The following is a 17789-nucleotide window of genomic DNA, read 5'->3' on the forward strand; positions in this document are numbered from 1 at the left end:
GAAGTGTCAAAACCCATGAACATGATGAGTGGTCATGCAATCACTGACTCAACACGGTCACGCTACAGTTGGTAACTCGCTCTCCAACAGGCCCTGCAAATTACCTCTACACCCTGACCCTTGTGCCCGTGGTTGGTGTGAAAGTATCAGTTGTCAGAGAGAAATGTTTTGTTTAAACGGCAAGTGGAAAATAGCAACCTCTGTTATTTCCACTAAATTGGCCGAGGATGCTCAGTGAACCATCGGGACGCTTAAAACGTCTCTCTTCGAGGGCAATCATTAGGAGTCCATGTCTAGACTGCAGATCGGGGACGCTGCCACCCACCACTGTTGATCAAAGTCTTCCGCCTGCACATTACCTTTACATTTGAGTCATTTAGCAGACGCTCTTATCCAGAGTGACTTACAGAAGCAATTAAGGTTAAGTGCCTTGCTCAAGGGCACATCAGAAGATTTTTCATCTAGTCGGCTCTGGATTCGAATCAGCAACCTTTCGGTTACTGGCCCAATGCTCTTAACCGCTAGGTGACCTGCCATTCCACATCCTTATGTCTTTCTCTATGTCCTCATTCACTCCAGCTGCTGCTGCAGCCGCTCTCCTCAACAAGTAGTCTCAACGTCCCGCCATCAGAGTAATTCATCAGATGCAGGGAGATGGTGAACAGGCATTTCTGGTCAGCTCGGGCCTAGTTTGAAACAGACAATGGTGCCATATTCTGGATGAGGCACTTTTGGTTGTTTGAGAAAAGAAGAGTGAGAGCAATGGTGCGGTTTTCTTCATCCAGGTATGGCCCCCCATCTTTGACATCAGCTCGTCTAACCTGTGTCCCTGTGTGTCCCTCTCCAGTGCCAAATTGGGCCATCGTCTCCATCGCCTTCGTGGCCGTGGTCCTGGTCCTCTCCTGCTGCTTCTGCATCTGCAAGAAGTGGATATTCAAGAAGAAGAACAAGAAGAAGGGCAAAGACAAGGGCAAGAATGCCATCAACATGATGGACGTGAACGACGGTGCGAAAACCGAGGTAAATGCTTTGTATTACTGCCATTGAACGTTATTGATTAGAGTTAATAGTTTGTTAGTCAACAGTAGTATTTGATATTGCCAAGTTTTGTTTGTATTTTCTACTGCATCATATATACTGTATATAACTTACCTTTTACTTCAAGGTAAAAAAAAAAATTGTTATATACATTTTTATACATTGTGATTCTCTTTCATTTTATCTGTGACTGACTGTAGCCAGAAATGACGTCACTGACTTTTATTACACTTACCAGGCACCTGTACATTGATGATTAAAATCTATAAATAAATTCATATACAGTATATGTCAGAATAATAATCTTCACATAACAAAGCGATTTCACGATACAATTTATCAGACATACATATAGTTTAGGCCAGGGGTGGGCAGTCGTTTTGGCTCGAGGGCCAAAATTCAACGGAGGGCCGCACACATTTTTTTTAGATAATTTGTATCTAGTTTTAAAAGTTCAAGTGCAGCCTGGAGTGTTTTGTTATAACCCAAAATAATTGAATGGGCCCGCGTGCGTAGTTTGACCCGCACCTGGTTTAGGCCAAACTCTCCCCCCATGAAGACCAGTGGACACACATAACACACGACTTGTGTTGACATTGTTGCGTCTGCGATGACTCCTCCCCATCCACTCTGATTGCAGGACTGTTAAGGAAGCCTGTCGTTTATAATAGCCTCAGAGAGAGAATTCAATCTCTCTTTCTGTTCCTCTCAGTATTTTAATGTGTTAAGAACAATGAACGCTGAGTACGATATGCTGTATTGCCAGTGGTATCAACCCAGAGAAATGACATTAGCTAATTACCAGCGAGGGGAGTGAATTAATTCCGCCCTCCCTCTCCAACGCACACAGAGAGAATAGGGAACACACAACTCTTTAACCCCAGTTAGAATACTAATTGCATTAACGAAGGCTCTCAATCCCCCCCCCGACAAAGTTTGTAAAATTTGCAGTCTGTCCACGCCAACACCGCTCACATCATCATTCAGGGACATTGAATTGGGGTAGAGGACAAAGCCCTGTGAGATGATGTAGGGAATTGAAGAGCCACACAGGCCAGAGATGCAGGGGTGTTACACAGTCTGATAAGAAGTCAGCTCCACAGGTTTCATCTGATTCATTCCAAAGAGCTTTTGTTGAAATGCTTACAATTCTTTGATTTGTAGAGGCCTCTGCCTTGTGTCCTTGTTCCTAGTGACAGTTGGTAAGCTTTATAATAACACTGATTTATCTTAAACTTATACCCATAGAATTACAATGACTTCAATCTAGAATTAATTATATTTAGATACACAACTTTTCCTGTGCTGATTTAGGAGCTGCTACAACTACACGTCAAGCAATTAGGCTACGCACTGCCAATACAACACCCCTATCGGTTACTTATGCAACACACCTATTGGTCAGATATTCTAGAGGCGGGGCCATGGGCTCCCGAGCGGTCATTTCTCCTGGTGTGCCCAGACTCTTGTGTTAACTCCTGTGTGTGGTTGTTTTAATGTGTGTTTCTTCCTTCTATGTCCTCCTTATCTGTGTTGTGTCTGATGACTGTGCGGGATTGTCACTGGCGGTAGGTTCCCAATTGTTGTTGGATCCTCCTTAAGCCTGCTGCTCTGATGTTTTGATAGCCTCTTGACAACAACTTACCCCTATAGAACCAAATATATGTAACTATGCATACAGTACATGTATATCTGCTCTATATATGTGCGTAGTCTTGCACATGCACATATATATGTATGAAAGAAGCCCTGGGCGCGCTTTAACAAGGTTGAACCACACTGATTCTCCATCTGGCGCCTTTTCAATCTTTGCTTTGCATTTCAAAATGAAGATGTGCCTATAAGCTAAAGTAGAATGGTTAAGTTTCTAGGTTACTGTTTTTGAAACCTGTAGTAAGGTTTAGACATACAGTAGCTTTACGTTCACCTGAAGCATTCACCTGAACATACATTCACCTGAAGCCAACAGGCAGATTGACTTGACTTTGACTTAACCCAGGCTGTCTATTCTGCTATACTCCTCTCCTCTCTGTGTGCAAGCAATAACGAACAAACAATTACATTTTTTATAGTTTTGCTTAGGGAAAAATTGACTATAGGTTTGTTTGCACCAGGAGGGGACTCAGATGGGCCGTACAAATTCCAAACAAATCAATGTTGTTCAGCCTTGATGCTTTCACACCAGCAACCTGACCATCACCATGACAACCATGACAACATCTCTTATCAACACCTACCTACCTACTGCTGGCATGATGCTTATAGCTTCCATCGGCGTGGGGATAACACATGCAGCTGAGGGTTCTGACAATGCGATTGTGTCTCCTGATGGGTGAATGATAAGTAAACTGAGAATGTGGGGGTCACAACCAGAGTACTGTTCTGTTTACTGAGAATGCCCTGCATGCAACAATGACAGTCTGACAATGTCTGACCTTTTGGAAGGCAACTTTGACACTGAATGTACTTGAGAGCTAGTTTTGCCTCTTTAATCGCATGCTTATCAATAACAAACTGACTGCCCCCCTGCCTCGAACCCGCCTCTCCCCCATCACTACCAGCATCCCCTCAGAACCAGGCTAGCTAAGGAAAACTCACTCCTCATCTTCTTCCTCTTCTTCTTCTTCTTCTTTTTCACTCGCGCCATCTCTTGACATTTCCTTTTGCACCACAGACTGATCTTCTTGAAATAACATCAAGGGAATTGTCATTTGTGGTTTGCAGAAACTCTCTCTCTCTCCCTCTCCTTTTCTCTCTCTCTCTTCCTCTCCCTCCCTCCATCCCTCCTCTGCCTGCCCATTACTCTCATCTTTTGACTCTATCATTTGATCTCTCTCCCCCCTCGCCCCCTCAGACCAAAACACCCACAGATTGATTGAACCGCATCAAGGGTCCCGGCCCAAGGCTAGCGCATCACCGAGCATGTCCTAGTGTTAACCGCTGTGGTGTTTTAGTGCTTACTCCCCCCATTATAATCCCCCGAAAGAGAGGCAGCTTTTTTCAGGAGACGGGCCCGCTGGCACACCCGCTGGCAGGCCAGGGGCGGGGCAGGGCAACAGCCGTCTAAGGGGCTGGCACAGGCGGCACACGGAGGGCACTGACTGTTGGTGGGTGTCTCCTTCAGGCCTTGAAGGATGAGGATGACGCTGAGACAGGCCTGACCGATACGGAGAAAGAGCCCGAGCCCAAGGAGGAAGAGAAACTGGGCAAATTACAGTTCAGCCTGGATTACAATTTCACCGAGAATACGGTAAGGGTCCGCCTCTGATATCCAGTCTCACTGTCGTTGTCGTTGTTATCCGAAAGGTCTCTCCTTTGTAAGTATGGTCACCCCCATCTTCCTCTGTGGTTGGTCCATCGACTCATCAATCCATTTTTTTTAAACACTGAGAAAATGTTGCCTACCCAGGTAATGCAGAACCTACTCCTACTGTTCATTGTTGTATCACCACTGTTTATAATGAATGCCTGTGACTGCAGCATGCTAACCAGAGCTTATCAGATACACCTCACCAGAGGATCACGGTGGTTGGGTTGGTTTGTGAATTAATCACTCATCCTCTCGCAAACAATCCCATCTTGGGATTTAGGTATTTCTGGGTTTACTGTTTTTTTTGTTGTAAAATTGCCTTCTTTCGGCCTTGACGGGAACACAGTCCCCTCTGGAATACATCTGCTGTATTTTTCCCTCCGTCTGGGTTTTAAAAAGCAGAGCGACTTGAGGAGCAGACCAACTTCCAGATGTGGTGTGACAGATCATAGAGGAGGGTGGAAGGCAGCGTGGAGTGGAAGCTCTGCTGTCCTTCACTGAGGCCCTGCTAGCCTATGGACAGCCTGAGATTAGCCACTCACACACATCTGTCACTCTGTCTCATCCATTTGACCAGGAGTTTTCAGTGGCTCACTGGGTTAGAGAATGGTGCTAGCAACACCAGGGTTGTGGGTTCAATTCCCACATGAGCTGAATGGATAGTATATTGACAGTTCTCTGTGGATTGCTTTGTCACTTTGTGTGAAAGTGTTCGCTGAACCACCATATTATATTATCCACACGTTCGGAACATTAGAGATTCTCCACACGCATCACAACTTTCCCCTGAAAGACCCTCAAGCACTCTGTTAGTCCTTAAATGAAAATGCTTTAGCGAATGTAGTGACGGTAACAGACAGAAATGATGCTAATCATGAGGATTAATAATCACAATAATCCCTCACGCACTCAGTTGTTATGGCCATAATAGTCATTATATAACTCAAATATATTCTGATAAAGAGCCTTATTACCATTTAAGACTAATGCACTAACTGAATACTAGTCACATTACTTATTTTATATATTGCGTCTCATATAGCTATCTACATTCCCAGTAGTTTACTGAGCTGTCATGCAGTGTAAAACCATACCAGCCTGTTCTGTTCTGTGAGACTGTGATTACAGTGGTCCATTAATAATAAGCACCGTAATTCCATAATGGATTCATAATGAATGGATGGCAGTTGTCACTGTGTGTGTGACAGAAACCTGGAGCATTGGGCCCGGTGCTCACTGACAGTACCCAGCTCTGAGGCGGAGAGACAAGCCAGGGAACCAGGGACTATTGTCAGTCTGACCCACTTTCAGTTCAGCACAGAGCCCCCTACTCACTCAGCTCCTGTGTCTTCAGATCAGGTCCACAGAGTAGATGCAATCACAGTGAAAAGCCTGCCCTAGTCTGAGGAAGAGTGGCTGGCACAGGTGATTGTTCCACTAGTTGTTCTCTTGTCCTCTGGTGAGGACTTTGGGTGGGAGGAGGGGGGGGGGGGGTGGAGGAGCCGGGGGGACAGGAGGGCTCTCATTTTGTTTAAAGGTAATCTGCCCTTCTCAGCTCAGTAGAGCAGGGCCTCTCTCTCTGAATGGAGGAATGAGAAAGACCTATGTGGTCAAATGTCTCCACCTGTTTCTGTTTGTTAAGCACCAGTGATGGCTACTGGCCCAGGCCTCTATTAGAATGGGGGTTGGAGGGTTTAATGAGAGCACAGGTTAGTAAAAGATTCGGTACCCAGTGTACAGTGGCAGCTCCACCAGCAGCTCCACCACAAATGATCCACAAAGGAGCCAGAAAGGGAGACATAATATGCTATTTCCCTCTTTCAACATCATATTAATATCCCTTTTAATGGGACGAAAGGAGACCCTCTGGATTCATAACAGAGAGTTTACCGTCTCCATTATATTGGGTAGGAATAATTAAAACCACCGTTTTCCCCATTACCTTTCTCTGCCTCTTCTAATGTACTTCTACCATTGACCTCTGAAAGAGAATACATTCTCAGAGCTTCCTGCAAAAAGCAAGAGAAGACAGGAGGAATATGACAGCTCCTTTCACATCCCCTTGGGGCTTTCGCTTTCTCCTTTGAAGTGTGCAGTGTTTGTGTGGCTATGTGGAGCCATAGGGAGGGACCAGGGAGGGAGTATCGGAACAACTCCTTTCAGGATGTGCTGCCCGGGGCTTAGTCACATTTGTAGGTGCACACCGTTCTCCAGCCTCCCGTCAGCGGCCAATATCACACACACAGGGAAGGGTTACGACCCGGCAGTCACTTCTCTGTGACAGGACACTGCCCCTCCGATAAATATACACAGGTTTACAGACCTGGGAAATGTGAAAGAAGCCAGATCAGATATTCAGTATCGTGAGGATCATATCATAACACAAACACAGATTGGAATAGTACCCTTTTAATAAACACTTTTATTAGTACCTTTTAATAAACCAGTTTATTAGTACCTTTTAATAAACCAGTTTATTAGTACCTTTTAATAAACCAGTTTATTAGTACCTTTTAATAAACCAGTTTATTAGTACCTTTTAATAAACCAGTTTATTAGTACCTTTTAATAAACCAGTTTAGTAGTACCCATTAATAAATCAGTTTAGTAGTACCCTTTAATAATCAAGTTTCAGTGGTGGAAAAAAATATATATACTTAAGTATCAAAAGTAAATGTAATTTCAAACACATACTTAAGTGTCAAAAGTAAAAGTATAAATAATTTCAAATGACTTCTATTAGGCAATATCCAAACAGCACAATTTCTTGTGTCTTTTAATTTACGGATAGTCAAAGGCACACTCCAACACTCAGATATAATTTACAAATGAAGCATTTGTGTTTGTTCAGATCAGAGGTAGTAGGGATGACCAGGGATGTTCTCTTGATAAGTGTGTGAATTGGACCATTTTCCTGTCCTGTTAAGCATTCAAAATGTAACGACAACTTTTGGGTGTCAGGGAAAATCTATGAAGTAAAAAGTAGATTATTATTATTCTTTAGGAATGTAGTGGAGTAAAAGTTGTCAAAAATATAAATATTAAAGTAAAGTACAGTTACCTCAAAAAAACTACTTAAGTAGTACTTTAAAGTAATTTTACTTTAGTACTTTATACCACTGTCCAGTTTAGTTTAGTACCTTTTAGTACCCTTTAATAATCCAGTTTAATAGTATGTTTTAATAATCCAGTTTAGTTGTACCCTTTAATAATCCAGTTTAATAGTACGTTTTAATAATCCAGTTTAGTTGTACCCTTTAATAATCCAGTTTAATAGGACCCTTTAATAATCCAGTTTAATAGTACGTTTTAATAATCCAGTTTAGTAGTACCCTTTAATAATCCAGTTTAGTAGTACCCTTTAATAATCCAGTTTAATAGTATGTTTTAATAATCCAGTTTAATAGTATGTTTTAATAATCCAGTTTAGTAGTCCCCTTTAATAATCCACTTCAGTGTAGCTGTTGGCCCTTTTGTACACTTGACTCAACTGGTCCCTCTGAGAATATTCAAATATGATGAAATATTCAGCTCGTCTGAATCTGACTGTTTAACTCTTGACTGTGGACATTTGTCCTGTACGTGTTGTATTAAACAATAGAGGTGGTTTCACAGCAGAATATCTGATTGGAGTTTTGTAATAGTTATCCCACAGATAGACGAAATTGATTGTTTCTGAGTGGCCCAGTTACAGTTTTGACTTAAATTGTCTTGAAAATCTATGGCAAGACTTGAAAATGGCCTTCTAGCAATGATCAACAACTAATTTGACAGAGCTTGAAGATTTTTACAATCCAGGTGTGCAAGCTCTTAGAGATGTACTTAGATTGACTCACAGCTGTAAACACTGCCAAAGGTGATTCTAGCATGTATTCACTCAGTGGTGTATTTAATTTTCATACATTTGCTAACTATTCTAAAAACATGTCTTCACTTTGTCATTATGGGGTATTGTGTGTAGATGGGTGAGAGAACAAAACATATTTCATACATTTTGAAGAACATACAGTACATGTACAGTATCTTCGTCATTCCCTTTTGGTTGCTTTAGCTTTATGTTCAAACTACACTGAGTGTACAACATATTAGGAACACCTGCTCTTTCCATGACATAGACTGACCAGGTGTATCCAGCTGAAAGATATGATCCCTTATTGATGCTACCAGCTAAATTCACCTCAATCAGTATAAATGGAGAGGAGGAGACAGGTTAAAGAAGGATTTTTAAGCCTTGAGACTATTGAGACATGGATTGTGTATGTGTACCATTCTGAGGGTGAATTGGCAAGACAAAAGATTTAAGTGCCTTTGAATGGGGTATAGTAGTAGGCGCCAGGTGCACTAGTTTGAGTGTGTCAAGAATTGCAACGCTGCTGGGTTTTTCACGCTCAACAATTTCCCGTGTAAATCAATAGTGGTCCACCACCCAATGGACATCCAGCAAACGGTAAGCCAGTGGTCAAAAATGGGTCATTGATGAAAGAGGACAAAGGATGCTGACATGAATTGTGCAGCGCAACAGACTGGCTACAGTTAGTCAACTGACAGTCCAGTACAACATTGGTGCCTAAAGACCCATAAAAGAATGCACAACTCATCGTACCTTGACACGAATGGGGTATGGCAGGCGACGTCTTTTCTGCGGTTGCAGTGTGCTAAGGAATGAAAACACTGAACACTGGAGAATTAGAAGTCTAGTCTGATGAATCCCGGATCCTGCTGTTTCACGCAGATAGGGGGACATGGGTACATGCATCCATCTTGCCACGTGATAACATTGCAGGATGGTGATGGTGGTGTGATAGTGTGGGGTGTGTATTCATGGCACACATTGGGCCCCTTGATAAAAGTGGAGCGACATTTGAATGCCGCAGGATATCTGAACATCATTGCCAATCAGGTGCATCCCTTCATGTCATCAGTGTATCCATCTGCAAATAGATTTTTTTCTGCAGGATAATGCCCCATGCCATAAGGCTAGGATTGTATAGGAATGGATCCACGGACATGACAGTGAATTCAGCTGACTGCAGTGGCCTGCCCAATCACCAGATCTCAATCCACATGAGCATCTGTGGGATGAAATGGAACAAGCTGTTTGAGGTAGAGATCCACTACCAGCCACCTTGACACAACTACGGAAAGCATTGTCGTAAATTTTTTGTTGGACTGGAAAAAATGCCTGGAATATAAAATAATGCTATTAACCAGTTACCATGCTTTTAAAATAATGGTTCTGTTCCAGAACAGTATAGATCACTTTCATTTTCGGTTCTGGTTCTGTTCCCATGAAAAAATGTAATTATTTTCCGGATTTTGGTTGGTTCCAACCTCTGCTCAGTGTATATAACAAGAGTATAATTTATTTTGTGCTACAACAATGTTGTGAGAATGTTATGCATTAACATGGGTGCATTTTGGCACAATATCACCCCCATTGACGGAGGGGGTTCCATCTATGTTCCTTCCATGTTGCGTTCCTGTGCAGTGTACTTGTGCTGTGCGTGGACAGTGAGCTGTCTGTGGAGAATTTGCTTTGGCCTCTGTATCGTATCATCACACAGTCATCCTCCACTCCCATCATCATCCTCCCATCATTTAAAAACATATGCATTTAACCAGGCAAGTCAGTTAAAGAACAAATTCCTATTTATAATGACGGCCTACCCTGGCAAAACCGGATGACGCGGGGCCAATTGTGTTCATAGGGTGGAATCACAGTTGTGATTCAGCTTGGAATAGAACCAGGGTCTGTAGTGACACCTCTAGCACTGAGATGCAGTGCCTTAGACCACAGTGCCACTCAGGAGCCTACAGCTGGAGTCCCATCACCCCTGAGCCTTGATTTTGCACTCTGATCTGAACTGCGAAAACACGGGTCACAAAATATGATGCGATCCAGCATCCATTGCTACGCCGATCCATGCGTTTTAATGGCAGAGGGTAGCCTTATTTCTCACGTTACAATAATCCATGCTGACTGGCTCTGACAACTGCTGGAGAGCTCCATGGCTGAGTGCCCTGGTTCCCCTCCAGATTGCCGGTTGATGGCTGCCTGACAGGAAGTTGATTGACTGACTAGGAGGCCTCAATAGGCCTTGGAGGAAGCAGCTGTGACTGGCAGGTCAATCAGCCTCCCCTGCCCCCCAGCATGGTTATCAATTATCAGCCTGATGTGGTGGAGAACAGGCCAATCACTGCAGAGCTCTGACGGGTCCTGACCTCGACTGCTCGCCGCCTTAATGCTGCTTTGGCTTAAACCACCGTGGCTTCCACAGGAGCATTACTTTTAATATCACCTATGGCCTGCCTCCATGATTTAAAATGTAAAGAGCTACAGATGAGAAGGCATGGATGTAGGTATGGATCCCTTTGTAGGAGATTACTGATGGGCCTCTTTCTCATCATTAAATCTAAACTATAGAGGCTCTTGACTTCAATTCTGCTGCCGATCGTTTTAAACCCATGACATGCCGCGTCTCTCCATCCTAGCGTTTTGCACCAGTGATGAGACCGGGGGTTATTCCAATTGAACCAAAGCTTGGTGCTCTGTTAGAATGGTGGTGGGATGACAGTCATATCAAGGCTCTGGTATTGGTGTGGATAGGACTGTAGTGCTGACCAGTCTCTGTTGTCTCCCCTCCACCCTTCCTCTCCTCAGCTCATAGTAGGGATCATCCAAGCAGCGGACCTTCCAGCCATGGACATGGGCGGCACCTCGGACCCCTATGTCAAGGTCTACCTGCTACCTGACAAGAAGAAGAAGTTTGAGACCAAGGTCCACCGGAAGACCCTAAACCCAACCTTCAACGAGCAGTTCCAATTCAAGGTACTTATTCAAGGTATAAGAGTAGACTAGACAATACTTCACCCATGCAACTCTCAAACCTTGGCTTGTGCAGCAGTAGTAGTAGTAGTAGTAGTAGTAGTAGTAGTAGTAGTTGATGTTGTTATAGTAGTATTAGTTGTAGTAGAAGTAGTAAACTTTGTTATCCAAAATAGCAACAATAGACATTTCTCAAGGAAAAGGACAAATACACAATACACAAACCACACAGTAGTTTAAGCAGGTTGTGTTTGTTCGTTCTATGACCAAGTCATTTGCATGCTGTGGTATGTTCGCTCAGGTAAGGTGTGTAGACATGGAGCAGCTGGCCCAGTAACAAGCTGCTGACAGACTGCCGCGTGGTCCACACAGCTGGCCCAGTAACAAGCTGCTGACAGACTGCCGCCTGGTCCACACAGCTGGCCCAGTAACAAGCTGCTGACAGACTGCCGCCTGGTCCACACAGCTGGCCCAGTAACAAGCTGCTGACAGACTGCCTCCTGGTCCACACAGCTGGCCCAGTAACAAGCTGCTGACAGACTGCCTCCTGGTCCACACAGCTGGCCCAGTAACAAGCTGCTGACAGACAGCCTCCTGGTCCACACAGCTGGACCCGTAACAAGCTGCTGACACACTGCCTCCTGGTCCACACAGCTGGACCCGTAACAAGCTGCTGACACACTGCCTCCTGGTCCACACAGCCTCTGTATGATCAGGATTCAAACAGGCAGATGCAAACTCACATCTCTCCTTATTCTCTCTCTTTCTTGTTTTGATTTGGCCTAAATTTGAGCAAAACTTTCTCAGTTTCGAAAATGTGATTGTAGCTACAGTATCTCATCTGTGGAGGAAGAGTTGTGGTATTCACCCAGCAGTACAAAGAGCACAGGTGTTTGTCTGCAGCGAGAAATACGTAGCATATGTGGTTGCCAAATTGGTTAAATACCAGTAGCATATTTATTTTGGAATTCAGAAAACATGGTAGATCTGTGAAGCTTTATTTATCCCACTGGCGCCTACTTGTAATCACAAGTGGCTCCATTATAGAAATGAAGGAGCTAGGAGTGTTCTTTGGTCGTGGTGGTGATAGTGTCAAGGACAAACTTCGGAAGTCTTATCTCTTTTCTAGCCAATCAGGCAGTTTGTCACCGTGTTGTAATGAGCTTTGTCTGGAAAACAGCTCAATTGGAGGCAATCAAGAATCAAATCCCAGACCACACCCTCATCTCCTCTTCACATCCCCTCCACCAGCACCCCTTCCTTCGCCCCGGATCTTTGGCAGATAAGACTGCCTGCCGCCTGTCCGTCACACACAGGACTGGAGAAGGAAGGAGAGGAGGAGGAGGGAGGAGGAGTGGGGTTGATTGAGTTGTAATGCTCTAGAACCAGAACTTCCCCAACTCACGACGACTCCTCTCTATTCCTTGACAAGTAATACCAGTGCCTGGGAGTAGCTTTGATGCAGCGTGCCAATCTGGAGGACATTTTGTAAAGCACCACTATCACCACTATCACCACTATGCTACTACAGGTGTCAACAATAGACTACTTCAATTTCATCCTTAATTGAGATAAGTAAATTCCACCAGAAGACACTTAGAGATAGGATTCATGTTTGGACAGACTCTCTTCTAGTGGTTATGTGGTTCTCCCCAGGTGCCCTACGTCGAGCTGGGAGGCAAGACGCTGATGATGACGGTGTACGACTTTGACCGCTTCTCCAAGCACGACGCCATCGGAGACGTGAAGCTGCCCATGAACAAGATTGACTTTAGTCACGTGACCGAGGAGTGGCGGGATCTTGTGAGCGCCGAGAAGGAGGAGGTAAATAATATAATATATATACAACATATATAAGGTAATAACTCCAAGTTTACACATCAGAAACTCCTAATATTTTCTTCCCCAAAGTTACGACCGTCTGCATGGAGTGTTGTCACCAAGGTAACAGTTCATTTCTAGAAAATCCACGATCAGACATTTTATCACACGACAATCGTGTGACAATGTTAAAAATGTTGAAGAGTGAGCTCATTGCCTTACAGTAGTCCAGGGTATTCCATCTCTCTTGAAAAATGTCACTAAATCATCCCTCCATGCTTCTCATTCTATTAATAAAAGAGAGATGGAGATACAAATTTCAAGGTAAATGTTATGGCGTGCAGCATTTAAGCTTGGGTTGCTAGGAGAACCTTGTTTTTAGCAGCACGCTAGGTTCATGTAAAGGTTCATTTTCACACCTGTGGTGCCAGAGAGTGGAAAGACATCCCAATCTGCAGTGTTGTTCCAGAACCAGACAGGCTACACCTGATCACTTCACGCAAAAGGCTTGAGACACTGTCTTAACGCCTTTAAAGTGGTAGTCGCTCACTTGAGTGGGCTTTCTCTGAAGGACCTTGAAACGTTTTGATTTGATTTGAAATGGCCACTTTCACCATCGTGAGCACCATCTTAAACACTATATGATTATACAAATGTTGAAATGGGATCATTATGCGAAGACTTCAAGGATAATGTGACACACCAAGCAACTTATGTGGGTGTGTAAGAGATGGTAGGGTCAAGAAGAAGTTCCTGTCCTCATTGAATGTGTGTAACAGTGACAGAAAGGAATGTTTCACACATCAGCCGTGCCTCAGTGGCTGCAAATGATACCCAATGAGGTCCTAGCGGCTAGCTAAAGAGATGCTCTGAACAGCCCAACCACTAGTCTGGTCCCAGATCTGTTTGTGCGCTATAGCCAACTCCTATTTCTCCCCGTGCTTATATATTTGGCACGACCACACTAGACCAAGGGCAAAGTTTGTCCTTCAGAATAATCCCAATATCCACTCAGAAAAATGTATGGACACATTACCCATATCTATGCAAATATATGCATCCACAGAGAGTGAGAGACATGTTGACCCAAATATTTCCTCTGGGGTATCATTTAAGCAATAAGGCCAGAGGAGGTGTGGTATATGGCCAATATACCACGGCTAAGGGCTGTTCTTATGCACGAAGCAACGTGGAGTGCCTGGATACAGCCCTTAGCCATGGAATATTGGCCTTATACGACAAACCCCCGAGGTTCTTTATTGCTTAATTCTAAACTGTGTGAATTGAGCCTTGAATGCTGATTGCTATACTGGTTGCACACGGAATTAGAACAGTAAAAACCTAAAACCAGCCCATGGCTGTGGTATATTGGCCATTTTCCACACCGTACACACTTTCCACACCTTACTACTTAATTATACCATGGTATTGTTGAATACTCGTTTCTGATTGGCTTGAAGGGCATTCTAGAGCATGGATTATTTCCCTATAATGCACATTATATCAGCACTGTAGAATTCAATGGCTATAGTTCATTCTTACATGTTCTATGTTTGAGCTGCTTTTGAAAGCAAAAGTTGAATTGGAAACATTATTGGCATAGTTTAATTTGATTTTCATAATAGCAAGCTAGGACTAAACTAGCAAGTCTGTTTGTTTGGCCATAAAGGCAACTACTGTAACTATCTAGTAAACTTTCTATCTAGTAAACAGTGGATGTTGAACACATTTCTACCTGTAAATGAACACATTTGTAGCGGCAAATGTGTTAAATTATAGCCATGGTATAAAAGGGATCATCAACTCTGATAATCATCTGTTCTCTGGAAAATATACAACTCCGTAAAAGGTGAGTTCCACGTCGTTCATTATTTTCCACAGAATGCATAGCCCCTTGTTGATTATCCACTACATATACAATAGGTCTGTGGAAAAGATAAGGTGGCATTAGTGTTCACATCATTTTAAAATGAAGTCAAACACTGCCAGAATAACAGATGGATTCCAGATGAATTCATCTGGAATCCAATCTTTTTTAAGCGACACATGACCAACATATCAGGGGGTTTCATAATTAGTTTGTTTCCCCGTGGATTCTTCTAGAAACAAAGGTTCCTTACAACGGCGTCTGTTGCCGAGAAGAAAAGTGACGAGGTGACAATTGGATTTACCTGCGAACGTGCTTTGAAATAACACGCCGGTATTGACTGAGGGAACAACGGCTGTGTAACAATGTTTACATCCTCCTCAACCTGGCGGGTCAAACATGAAGCTCTCTCGGCAGGAGAGGGTCTAGCAGCACCAAAGGCAGCGATGGCCTTTCCCAGATATCTGGGGATATATTAGACCATGATGGCTTCAGACAAGCATGATTTATATCTGTTTTTTTAACTCTCAGTCTCTCTGCCCACGTCTCCCCGGGAGGAGTGTGTGTTTATGTTGATGAAGCTGGAGCCTCTGTCATTAAAGTGAGTCTATTTAGTCCCGTCGGCTCTGGGCTGAGTGTACAGGCCAGGCACGGCTAGATACACTGACTGAGTAATGGCAACCCAGGCTGAAAATAAACCTGCCCCATATACAACTCACATCTGGCAACCGTATTATATTCTCATCACATATATTTAGTATTAGGGAATCGGTCTTGGTTGTAATTTGATGAAAGACCTCTGGGATATAAAACAAAGATCAATGTTCAGGCCTCCTTGGCCCTTGATTTATGAGGTCTATTCATAGTGGCTGTTTCCGATCATGTGTAATTCAAGTTGGACCTGGGACACTTATTGAGCATCAGTCTGTTCTACTTGTTAATATGCGTAATGCCAGAAATATAAATCCCATTTTGAGTCTGTTCACTCTGTGACTACGATTGTTTATTTCGATGTTGATGTGTATGTCACAAGGGAACGTTTGATGACGTTCTGTCTCTCGGGAACATAATTACAAATAATTTGTCAAATTGACCACAAGAAGCCCAAACAGATATGATATTTGACTAAAACATAACAATTTCAAACCTTTATTACATTGGGATATGATAGCATATGTATCTCTATTATGTGTGGGAATAGCTGGCGACAGATTTACTACATTAAAATCTCTTGGAGCTGAATTCCTGGTCTTTTGTGAAATTATTTTATGTCCCCCCCCAAAACCAAAATTGCTCAGAAAACTTGGGGGGCCAAATTAATTCACCCAAGGGCCAAATTCAGCCCGCGCCCTACAAAGATCCAAGAAAACACAAATGGGAAAACAGAATCCATGTGAAAGTGTTTAAGCTTTTAGACAGACAAGACTACACTCTCAAACCATGTGTCACTTCAGCAGACAACTTCATCCTTATTCCTAGCTATGCTCATGACTCTCTCTCTCTCTCTCTCTCTCTCTCCTCTCACAGCAAGAGAAGCTGGGTGATATCTGCTTCTCCCTGAGATACGTTCCCACCGCCGGCAAGCTGACCGTGGTCATCCTGGAGGCCAAGAACCTGAAGAAGATGGACGTGGGAGGCTTGTCAGGTGAGCAGAGCAGAGCTGAGGGCCACAACAGATGCCTGAGGAACACAACAAGGATGGCCAGGCAAGATGATTGACAGCCAGGAGGCCTAAGAGGCAGACCTGCTCTCACCTGTGTCATGTCCATTCAAGATGAGGGGCTGTCATTTTGAAACCCTCAGTCAAAGCCACTCTCTCGCTCTGGTAATGAACGCTCTCAGGGTGTTATGTATTAGAAACCATTGTTTTGCCCTCTCCCCTCTCTGTGCTGTTCTAGGGGTTTTGCTGAAGGCTTGGTGAGTCATTGTGGGGCCCAGTGTTTTGTCAGGTTGTATTTGGGGAAATTGGTGTCTGTTGGAGACTTTGAGCTCTGATTGTGCGCCGCTTTCGCTCCCCGCTGGCTTTCCACACGACAGGCTCATCTTTTGTCTAAGAAAACGCATATTCGGCAGCAATCACTTCAGTGTCTCCTATTTTCCTGCAGCTATTTCTCTCAAACAACAACAGTCCCCTACCAATCATTGCCCACCATTGTATCGGCAGGAGATAACAGATAGCATCTGAAGTAACTAATGTAAATCTAAAATCTACCTACAAAATGTGGACAGCAATAGAAATGGCATTTTGTCCTCCAGAACAATGCCAATGTGATGCTAACAGAACACGTGATTAGACCCAGGTACTCCAGGGATCAGGGGTGTGGGTGGTGGTTACTGGGCTCCACTGTGCAGACCTGCTGTTGCGTGGGAGAAAATACACATGGACAGTAATGATGGCAGTGGGCACTAATGAACACCCTGCTTTATGTTGGTGGGAGAACCCATAGGGACTAGACTGAAGTAACGCTTTGGAAAGTCACCTGGCCATTGCGGCCATGGATCACTAATGCACCTGTAGAGGCTCATAGATAGAACACATTTCTAATGAATTGACCAACTCTGAAAAGCAAGCCTGACGCCATGCTAACAGAATGTTCCATTTGCGATAGTGACCACGCATGCACGCACACACACAACACACACACACACACACACACACACACACACACACACACACACACACACACACACACACACACACACACACACACACACACACATAACACATGGCACACATGTGTGTGTGCACTGCAGAGAGTGTGTGTACTGAGTAATCCATCTAGTGTTGAGCAGCTTCCCATTCATCAGTGAGCAGGGGGAAGCACTCTCCCTGAGAGCCAGAAAACACCATGGTGGATACCAGACACTCTCCCATGATGCTCCCCTCGGGAACATCACACCATCACACCACCAATGCTGTTCTACAC

At 43.9% G+C, this 17789-nt stretch overlaps 1 protein-coding gene across 4 annotated transcripts in view; it reads left to right on the plus strand.

Annotated features, from left to right (window-relative positions):
* The window catches only part of LOC135514994 (synaptotagmin-1-like), a 231380-nt gene that overhangs the window by 194259 nt on the left and 19332 nt on the right, over positions 1 to 17789 (plus strand). For 3 of the 4 annotated variants that reach the window (XM_064938775.1, XM_064938776.1, XM_064938777.1), the window contains 5 exons: positions 848 to 1020; positions 4163 to 4288; positions 11010 to 11177; positions 12831 to 12998; positions 16390 to 16507. In XM_064938775.1, coding sequence (XP_064794847.1) covers positions 848 to 1020; positions 4163 to 4288; positions 11010 to 11177; positions 12831 to 12998; positions 16390 to 16507 — 753 coding nt within the window. The remainder of the gene's footprint in view (positions 1 to 847; positions 1021 to 4162; positions 4289 to 11009; positions 11178 to 12830; positions 12999 to 16389; positions 16508 to 17789) is intronic. The other variant, XM_064938779.1, reaches the window with a different exon arrangement.

The sequence above is a fragment of the Oncorhynchus masou genome, chromosome 26 (genome assembly GCF_036934945.1).
Source record: "Oncorhynchus masou masou isolate Uvic2021 chromosome 26, UVic_Omas_1.1, whole genome shotgun sequence".
In the NCBI taxonomy this organism is placed as follows: Eukaryota; Metazoa; Chordata; class Actinopteri; order Salmoniformes; family Salmonidae; genus Oncorhynchus; species Oncorhynchus masou.